This window comes from Penaeus chinensis, chromosome 38 (assembly GCF_019202785.1).
Source record: "Penaeus chinensis breed Huanghai No. 1 chromosome 38, ASM1920278v2, whole genome shotgun sequence".
Classification (NCBI taxonomy): Eukaryota; Metazoa; Arthropoda; class Malacostraca; order Decapoda; family Penaeidae; genus Penaeus; species Penaeus chinensis.
In genome coordinates this window covers 15,855,202-15,865,860 of record NC_061856.1, presented here as the reverse complement: position 1 = coordinate 15,865,860, position 10,659 = coordinate 15,855,202, and the positions used below count along the sequence as shown (strand labels likewise).

Sequence of the window (10,659 nt, the reverse complement as noted above, 5' to 3'; positions counted from 1 at the left end):
GAGATCGAGTTTGGGGAGGAAGACAGGAGAGCTAGGTGGGTGTGGCGGGGGAGGGCAGAGAGGAGGAGCGCAGGGGAGGAGGGAAAGGGGGGTAAGAGGGGGTCAGAGAGCGGAGGCCGGGTGTCCGCCTCGGCTGCTGCGTCACGTCCTGCTCCGTCTCTCCTCGTCTCTGGGACTTCAGGAAGGTCTTCCCGTGAAAAAAGAGGGAAAAATGTCACCTTTTTGAAGACAAGATTCAAGCTGGGTGGAAGGGGTTCAGACTCCACCTGAATCCGGCTTATTTACTCACCTGCGCCAGTGGGGCGGAGAAAGGGGGGAGGGAGAGGAAGAGGGAGAGGCAATGCGGGAGAAAAGGGGGGTGGAGGAAGGACGGGAGTTGTCTGGTGCATTTTTACTTAACAGTTTAACCTTTGAGCGAGTTGGTGATGCCGCCCAGGTGAGAAATTTCTGATTTTTTTCATTATTTCCGTCGTTACCCTGGCGTTTGCATAGTTTTTTTCATTCTACATATCTGCTTCCCTGTCGTTTCATGCGATTCTGCTCCATTTCGCAGCCGGAAAGCAACTGGATGAGCTTAACAAAACATGCGTGCATTCATTCACTCAGCTTGTCCGTTTCAGATTCATTATTTTCCAGCAAAATGCCCTGCCAGTCACTTAGAACACTGCCCACGGGTTGCGTCATCACATGGAGTGTCGTAAGCTCAATCAATACCTGTATCCGGTTACCCCCTCCCCCCGCGTGGCGTTTTACTGGGCTGAGCGTACACGCACCACCTTTCCGCGGGGCCATGAGGTACCTTGTGGCCGATTCCTGCGCACTTGGAAACCATAATTACACTCTTCACGCAAGGAGACCTATGATAAGAGCGCCTATGCCCGGCAGGATGTCGTGGGCGAGCGCTCAGCACTGTATGACCTTTATCCTAATCCTGTAAAGTGTCGGCGACGCCCATGTCTCCTGCGTGCGCCCCAGCTAGCTCCTTTATCCTGAGCAAGCATAAGTGCGAGGGGCTATCTCCCTCCCCCTCCCCCCTCTGCTTTGTACCGACATCCTGTCGTCTCCTTGGGCAAGAATTTATGCAGTGCTTTGTTTCGTGTTCGGGAACTAACCTTACCCAAAAAGCCAACTTTTTATGCAGGTAGCTTTTATACTATGCATAATGTAAAGGTTCTTCGTAGTTTCCTTTTATTAGCTTCGTAACAACTGATTACAAGCTGAACTAAATATATATATATATAATATATATATAATATATATATATATAATATATATATATATATATATATATATATATATATATATATATATATATAGCAATGATGAAAACGCTGAGCAAATCTCATCGATTGCCCGTAATGCGGATGACTGTCAGTATGGAACCAAGGATGATTTCATTGGACAAGCTCTTCCTGTAACAAGAGAGGGAGGCAAGGGAGCGAAGTTGGGGTTTGCTCCACTTCCATCGTGGCCGGCTTGGAAGTACACCTGTATCTTACTTATGGAATCAGCCCCCGATTTTATGCGTGTGTTCGGCGATCCTTCTAGATGCAGCAGACTGAACGTTTGGCTTGCGAAGTCGGATAACGCGAGCAAAGTCTCTCAACGGGCATCATATGACCTTTAAGTTTCGATGTGCTTTCGTTTACATCGCATGAAGCATGCGCCGGAAGTGATATTTTCCAGTGATTGTTGCAACATTTTCCTCTTTGCCCACCGCCCCTTCAAAAACGTTGCCAGTTAAAAGGAATAAATGTATTTATTTCTCCATAGTAACCGGTCATTCAGTTAAAAGTTATATAAAGAAATCCATTTATTTTTGTATTTTACACTTGAAATAATCTCAGTTTCTAAATTACTTTACCCAACGTCAAATCTTATGTCAAAATGTAGCAATACATTGCAACACAATAGTTCAGTTGTGCCTCCGCCCGCTTACGTCATATAAGTATGACGTCATTTGTTTCGGATTTTCACATTTTCTATGATGCTAACGTTATTCTAGGCAGGGAAGCTAATGTAATTCTCCTATCAGCGTATCTCGGGGCGCATCCATATTTAGAATTAAAACAAATATAAATGCATCACTTAAACTTCAGTCAAACTATTGGCAACATATATATGCCTGCGGTTCCAAGAGGAATTCCCTCGCTCCTCCTCTTCACAAATTCCGGAAGGAAGTTGCACCTATTATATTTTAGCTCCTTTTTTTCTTGGATAGGAAACGCAGTTCCAGGGATAAATTATAAGCATCCTTTGTATACACGGGCCAGGGCCCTGTGAGTAATATATACAAATAATACAACGACTCGTCACACATTTGAATTACTTGCTCTTTATTTCTAACGATAATCCTTTTATCAAATACCTGTGCTGTCTTCGAAAAAAAATCTGCAAATCATCACATTGCCTGACACAAGCTTATAAAAAAAGGTCTGTGATAGTGACTGCACAAGGTCATATTGCAAGCTCACGTCTGAAATTAGAATGATGATCTATCTAGTAATTAGGGCCATGGTTAATTATGCCTCGATAGATTTCCTAGTTCGATTTTGATTTTTTTTATCTGAACCATGTACACGAACAAAACAAAATTATCCACGTCATTAGCAATATTCAATTTACCAAATATATATATCCTTTATTAGAATATCAAGTGAAAAGAGGACACATTTCAAAAGTCTGTACAATGACAAGAGATTGTGTCCTAAACTGGCTCTATACATTACACAGCAAAGCAATCTAGATATAAATCCAATATTTAGTATTGTGTAAATGCTAACCGACTGACCGATGTGGCAATTTGATATAAGTCGGATAAATCGCAACTAATTGCTTTATCCATGTTCACGAGATCGCATATCACTCAAAACTTCACAAAATAGCTACCCAGCACTTCACATGTTAAACGAGAAAAATAGAACTCATTTGTTTGCTGTATTACCAAGTTGTTTATCTATCGATCCGATATCACACCTGGTTTCGTTTATTACGAAAATGTGACTTATTTATCATGTGCTTATCATAAGTGACCTACAACAACAAAATCCACGCTGTACATTCTATTATATGATAATCACACAAATATTCCATGCACTTTTCCATGACCTCACTCACTCCCAAAGTTCGTAAACTGTCCATCATCAAATCGCACACAAACACTCTCTTTCTTTCTCCAAATAAAAATAAGGACTCCCAGGCCAGACCACGACAGCCAGGCATCTTGCGAGGTAAGTGCCCTAATAAGTGGCCAGCCTCAGACGCCTCTCCCGGAGACCACGTTCCATTTTCGAAAATTCGCGCCATCTTCCTTCGGCGCAAAGAAAACGTGTCGGTTTGTAATCCCTCGCGCGATTGGCCCGCTGGCTTCCCCGTGGGCCAATCAGCGACCCCGATTTAACGCGGGAAGACGATCCATGCTTCTGGTGTAGAAACATCTTACAAAGAAAAACACCAATAATGTCCATAAACCTACCTCCCCTGCCTCTATCCCTACAGAATGATCGAAGCCCACCGAGGCTAAGAGCGAAACCCCAGGCCCCCACGTCGGAAAAGGGCGCCGGGGCCTCGGAAAGCGCGAATAAAGGGCGAAAAGAGGCGAGAGCGCTCCCTCACGCGATCCGGTTTGAACCAGTTTCAAACCGAACTTCTCATGGCCTATGGATTGAACGCCTTAACGCAGCGGGACACGTTATCCCTCTCTCTCTCCTATTTTCATGGCCTCACGCGCTTCCGGGCGATGTACTTAGTTGTCGTAAGCTAGGAATAAACGCCGGTGAATGTCCCAGATCGAGAGAATAACGAGGAATTGACGAGAGAGAAAGGTAAGTCAATGGCGGGCGAGTTGCACGAGTTAACAGGAATGTCGGGAAATGTTTTCTTCGCGTTGATTTTTTCCGGTATTTTCCCGATCATTCTTGCAAGTGAACCTCCCAGTTGGACCTGAGCTTCTGAACCACGCGGGTCGCAGTGATAGAACGCCTCGAATAGGCACGTATTTCTAGTGCAAATGAAGGCAACTTTTCACCTTAGTGGAAAATAAAGTGCACGTGAGACCTGCGACCTTTTTTTTTCTTTTTTTTTCCCGGATTTATATTTTCCTACAAAGTCTCTCTTCGATAGAACGGGTCTCCGCCTCCTCTTTGTTCATCTGTGCAGTAATGATGGTAAAGATATTATTATTTTTGGTTTTATTGAATGGAGATAGGCCTACCCACGTACTTTTTAATTTTTTTTTTGAAAATAGGTTCTGCAAATTGGATTTTTTGGGGGGTGAGGGGCTTTGAACTTCTTTTTCCGTATTCAGGAGTCAGGCCAGTCACTTTTGCTTGAGGAATACTGAAGTTGCAGTTGTGTAATTTCGAATTATATTTTGGTTTCATAAACAGCCAAATTTTGGCCCACGAGGGAAAGAGACAGATTTTTATGAGGTTTGTTTACATTTTTCCAAGTTAAATCATAGCTTTTGGATATAATTTGTTAAATGGAAGGCTTATATTTAATTTGTCTGACATATTTTGGTTAACTATTAGGTAGGTGGAGTGTGAATAGTGATTTTTTTCTCAGTTTCTTAAATTTATGAGATGAATGAGGATCTTTTATGTGAGATTCTATGATTATTCCTTATTTATCGACTGTGTGCATGAGAGAAGTGGAAAGAAAATGTGCTAAGAGGAAATCTTTATCGGAGTGAGTGTCTGGAAGCGACTGAGTGCGGAGAAGTGCGTCTATATTCGGAGGTGTGAGGATTAGTGTTTTGTGTTTAAGTGAGATGGCATTCGTGTTAGAAAAAAGTGAATGGTGCCTGTGGAAGTTGTATGATGAGAGTGGAACTTTAAATGTGTTGGTTCTTGTAAAAGTGAGTGGAAAGATGGCCTGGTTGTGAGAGAGAAAATAAAAGGAGAAACGTGAGAGGAAGGGCAGGCAGAGACTGGATTACCGGAGGGAGAATTCCTGCCATTACCTCCCCGTGCGTGTGAATGAGTGTTCGCGTTGCTGTGAGTGAATCGAGTGAATCTAAAAGCGTTACTGATCGAGTGCTGATCCGTTCGAGATCTGAGAAAAGAGCTGGAGCCAACATAGCAGTATATTTAGAAAAGTTGTTTGTTTAAGAAGAAAAACCTTATACTTTTTAAGGCCAATTTAACAACCATAGACTCTGGAGAACGTCAAGTGATCTACGAAGTTTGTGTAATGTGATCGTGTTATTTGCCAGATCAATCATGAGATAAGTAGTGTGATATGGCGCATGTGTGGTAAAAGTAACAGTGAGAATTCATTCCTCATGTGTTCTTAAGGAAAAACCCAATTGTAAGATGGTGCAATGTGTCTCAAGGTAAAGTGCTCTCTCGGGTTAATCTTCAGTTGCATGCTTGAGAATCCCCTTGCATTGGCTTTCCCTTTTTCTCTTTTGACCATATACTCCTATTAGATTTTGATATTAAAAAGAAAGAGTTTTATAGGAGTTAGAAAAACTTTGCTGCAACAAGATAAGATTATTTTGATTTAGCAAAGCATGTGGTGACGGAGATAGACCTGGGATTTCCCTTTTTTGTCATTAGAGAATATTTCTTGTGTTTTTGTTTCCAGATGTTGGTTGGGGTCTTTGTTTGTTTGTGGAAGAAAAGACTTGTGAAATGTTCTATTGGCGATGAAGCAGGACAGTTGGAGAGGCTGCTTATTGATTTTTCTTTTGGGTTCATACTTGTATCATGTTTTGGGTTCTTCCTTTTTGTATCCTTTCTGTTGTCTTCTCAGTCTTTTTGTTGGTCTCCTCTTTTCTCTTAATTTTCCTGCTTTCATATTTTCCTCCAACTCATCTTCCATCTCCATTTTTCCTTGTCCATATTCTTATCTTAGTCTTCAGCTTTCATCTCCATTTCCATGTCATTGTTATTGTCCTTCTCTTGTCCCTCTCTTCCATTTTTTACTCCTCCTTCATTACCCTGCTGTCACATTTTATTTTCCTTCTCTTTCTCCTTTTCCTTCTCATTCTCCTCTTGTTATTGTTGTTGTTGTTGTTCTTGTTCTTCTTCTTGTTCTTCTTGTACTACTTGTTCTACTTCTTTTTCTTCTTCTTGTACTACTTGTTCTACTTCTTTTTCTTCTTCTTGTACTACTTGTACTTCTTCTTCTTGTACTACTTCTTGTACTACTTCTTCTTGTTCTTCTTCTTGTACTACTTCTTGTACTACTTCTTGTACTACTTCTTCTTGTTCTTCTTCTTGTACTACTTCTTCATCTTCTTGTACTACTTCTTCTTCTTCTTCTTCTTGTACTACTTCTTCTTCTTTTTCTTCTTGTACTACTTCTTCTTCTTCTTCTTCTTGTACTACTTCTTCTTGTACTACTTCTTGTTCTTGTTCTTGTTCTTCTTGTTATTCTTGTTCTTCTTGTTCTTGTTCTTGTTCTTGTTCTTCTTCTTCTTCTTCTTCTTCTACTTCTTGTACTACTTCTTCTTCTTCTTCTTCTACTTCTTGTACTACTTCTTCTTCTTCTTCTTCTTCTACTTCTTGTACTACTTCTTCATCTTCTTCTACTTCTTGTACTACTTCTTCATCTTCTTCTTCTTCTTCTTCTTCTTCTTGTACTACTTCTTCATCTTCTTCTTCTTCTTCTTGTACTACTTCTTCATCTTCTTCTTCTTCTTCTTGTTCTACTTCTTCATCTTCTTCTTCTTCTTCTTGTACTACTTCTTCATCTTCTTCTTCTTGTACTACTTTTTCATCTTCTTCTTCTTCTTGTACTACTTCTTCATCTTTTTCTTCATCTTCTTCTTCTTCTTGTATTACTTCTTCATCTTCTTCTTCTTCTTGTATTACTTCTTCTTCTTCTTCTCCTCCTTGTACTACTTCTTCTTCTTCTTCATGTACTACTTCTTCTTCTTCTTCTTGTACTACTTCTTCTTCTTCTTCTTGTACTACTTCTTCTTCTTCTTCTTGTACTACTTCTTCTTCTTCTTCTTGTACTACTTCTTCTTCTTCTTCTTGTACTACTTCTTCTTCTTCTTGTACTACTTCTTGTTCTTCTTCTACTTCTTCTTCTTCTTGTACTACTTCTTGTTCTTCTTCTACTTCTTCTGGTTCTTGTTCTTGTTCTTCTTCTTCTATTTCTTCTTTTTGTTGTTCTCCTCTTCCTCCTCCTCCTCCTCCTCCTCCTCCTCCTCTTTCTCCTCTTCTTTCTCCTCCTCTTTCTCCTCTTCTTTCTCCTCTTCTTTCTCCTCTTCTTTCTCCTCCTCTTTCTCCTCCTCTTTCTCCTCCTCTTTCTCCTCCTCTTTCTCCTCCTCTTTCTCCTCCTCTTTCTCCTCCTCTTTCTCCTCCTCCTCCTCTTTCTCCTCTTCTTTCTCCTCCTCTTTCTCCTCCTCCTCCTCTTTCTCCTCCTCTTTCTCCTCCTCCTCCTCTTTCTCCTCTTCTTTCTCCTCCTCTTTCTCCTCCTCTTTCTCCTCCTCCTCCTCCTCTTTCTCCTCCTCTTTCTCCTCCTCTTTCTCCTCCTCCTTTTTCTCCTCCTCCTCCTCCTCATATATTCTCTTCAGAATAAGGTAATGTATATGATAACAGAACATCTGAAGTTTGATTAATATTCCCTGAGACTAGACACCCCGCCCCACCAGATCCCCAACCTTGTACCCTTGAGAGGAAGAGGTTTCATATAGGAGCTGATGAGAGTGGGTCTGAAGATCATGCTGTTAAAAGCTTCTTGTTGGGCTGTTCAAAAGTAGCTGTGGTGCGAATCCCTACATTTAGCGCATTGATCATTCGGGGACTTAATTTGCATTTAACAAAACCGCTAGGAGAATAAAATTATTTTTTATTGATAATTGTCCCTAAGAATTTTGTATGATAAAATTGTTAGAATATATTTGCCATTAGAGAGTGAGATACAATTAGTAGACATGGTTTTAACCCATCGGCCATGGGTTTTAGTTAGGTCCTTGTGATTGCTGTTGATATTGATACTGTTGTTATAATGTATCAAAGCATCTTATTTTTAGTCTTTGTTTTTTAGGAAATGCAAATATTATACAACTTGGAGCAGTATTAGAGCAAGAATTATGATTTTGGATCTTGCAGGAGATTACAGAAAATATCAGGTTAGGTTGAAAAGTAAGTGTCAAAACTATCAGGAGTAATTTGGAGATTATTTTAATCCCTTACTTAGAGGTATGCACATTCCAGGACATGGCAAGATTCCTTTTCATCTGCACACATGCCATGTGCATTAACCCTGCTCAAAGTTATGTGTGCTAGACAGTTTGTTTTTTTTGGCCATTGCAGCAGTGGTTGAGGAGTTATGTTCCTTCAGAAGTTAGCTTAAAGTCACTATCCAGCTATATTCACTGGGGAATCATATATGTTGCATGAGGGTCTTAACTCAATGCCGATGGGTATGACGTGTACGTACGTGCTATGACCACTGTGAGTACTTGTTTGATTGTTTTTCTACATAGATGGCTACACTTGTACTAAGTCACCAATGAGCCAGTTACAAGTACTGCCTGTCTCACCCGTTTACCCTTTTCTTTGATTTACAAAATATTTTACATTATCTTATTTTGCTGTTACTAATGTTGAAAAACATTATAATAATTATAATGTTTATACTAAGAATAACACCATCGATATTCATAGCACTAGTAAAAAATAATTTTTTCCCGCCATTTCACGGTCACAAGGTCTACTAATTGACTCCTTTATGGCAAAGCACTAGCAGAGTCATCTATGGGCAGACATTTCACAAAAAATATAGAAAATAGGCACAGCATTTTCCCCATTTTTTGTTGATTTTCCCTGGCGGCACTGGGTTAAAGAGTGAGGATTTTTTTTTTTCATATATATAGTGTGTTATGTCTGAATATTGCAATAATTATATACAAGTAATTACTATGTTTTGGTAAACATAGTCGTCAGTGAATATCGAAAGAGATAATTTTGTTAGCTCCACCTGTTAAATCCCTTTTGTTTTTATTTCTTTTGTCTGCTTTTATTTTGCAGCTTTTTGTCCTTATCCTTACAATTAATAATGCATTTCAAAATCTTTGCAAGTGATAAATTGGCATTTATTGCATATTTACTTTGACATGAGGGAATTTTTTTTTTCTAAGATGGTTGTTATTTTGAAAGTAAACTTGAGGAAGAGAGAGGCTTGTAACTAAGATTAATTAATAGCATTGTAAACAAATACTTTGTTGTATAAGTTGGGAAGAAAACTATTGGGTTACAGCAAGGAGTACTTCATCCAAATTTTCAGCCTTTAGCCAAAACGTTTTCTAGAACAGACCATGCAATAAATTGGAAAAAATATCAAACTAGTTTTGTGACAGTTGTATTCTATTTTGATAAGGCAACAGTGTTAATATAACCCAAGCTTGCACAGAGCTATCCCAAAAATTGTAAAATACACCAAGAAACATTTCCATGAATACATTAGTGATGTACAGTAGAGGTGACAAAGTAATTCACTGTGTGATACAGTTCTGCTCCCCAATTTATGCACCTCCTATAGCTGTAAAGCATCATGAACTGTGGTGGACATGTACTTAGAAACTGTTATGAGGGTGGGGGTAAACAATCCTAGAATTACACAAAATGGATATTGCTTTTCCAGCCACTTCGTTTTACTGTCTACTTGGAATATTGTCTATTTTAAAAGGGGAGCCAAACCATAGATTTTATTTGAATTTGTGAATATCAGTTTAGTTCCATATGATCATGGAAAAAAATATATAGATATTATAGCATACATACTGATTTTCCTTAGTCCTTTACCGCCTATATCCCATGGCATGCCTGGACTATATTCCGGGTGGCATGTATATACATGACATGGTTCGCTGGTCCCATTTCTGGGGGCATGTATGGTTATGCCACGCGCGCTATGGTGCCGACATGATCCCATGCCAGAATACATCCCGGGAGAGAGGGTTTTCGTATCAGGAAATCACCCAGAGGCATTGGGTAAAGCTTTTCTTTATGCATAACTTCATGTTCTGTGTGCACATTCAGTTGATGGTTTATTGTGTTAAATCGGTTTGAAATATTGGATGGAATAAAGAAAAGTTAAGGTATTCCCCCCAACAATTTATAAGGCATCTTAATAATTTGAGGAAATGGTTTAATTATCTCAAAGAATATGCATTGTCTGGAGCTAAAAAGATGAACATTACCTCATATTATCTTGAGCTCAGAACCTTGCAACAATTACTGCTCAAAAGTTAAAGTGGTATGTAAGTTTGTGAATAGGGTGTTGAATGTGTGTACAAGTTTTCATAATATTCAGGAATAATTTGTGAATAAAGTTAGATTATTTGTTGATAGTTTGACTAAATGTTTGTGTAACTATAAAGATATTTATTTACATATTTATTTTAATGCCATAACATGTACCATTACACATATTTATTTAAGACTTTCTTTCATAAAAATTTACGTATTGTAACTCTTTCCAGATTGAAAAAATGAGTTTGACAGTGGAAGCTTCCAAACTCCTAGATTTCAACCAGAAACTAGACATACCCCTTCTAGATAATGTAATTGGGTGTATGTATAATGGAATTGGAGAACAGGTAAGAATATGTAGTCTGTTATAACTTGAATATATGTGAGAAAGAGGGCTCTGGATATTTTACATTGTAAATATGTAACAGGAGGAGTGTAATTTACT

The 10,659-nt window shown here is 39.2% G+C and overlaps 1 protein-coding gene across 4 annotated transcripts in view; it reads left to right on the top strand.

Moving 5' to 3' along the window:
* LOC125046045 (exportin-1-like) overlaps positions 1 to 10,659 on the top strand; it is a 37,324-nt gene continuing 26,665 nt past the window's right edge. The window contains exons 1-2 of one of the 4 annotated variants that reach the window (XM_047643654.1): positions 1 to 436; positions 10,445 to 10,561. In XM_047643654.1, coding sequence (XP_047499610.1) covers positions 341 to 436; positions 10,445 to 10,561 — 213 coding nt within the window. In that variant the 5' untranslated portion in view covers positions 1 to 340. Of the gene's footprint in view, positions 437 to 3,659; positions 3,825 to 3,913; positions 4,167 to 5,308; positions 5,336 to 10,444; positions 10,562 to 10,659 lie in introns of those variants that run through there. The other 3 variants (XM_047643657.1, XM_047643656.1, XM_047643655.1) reach the window with 3 other exon arrangements.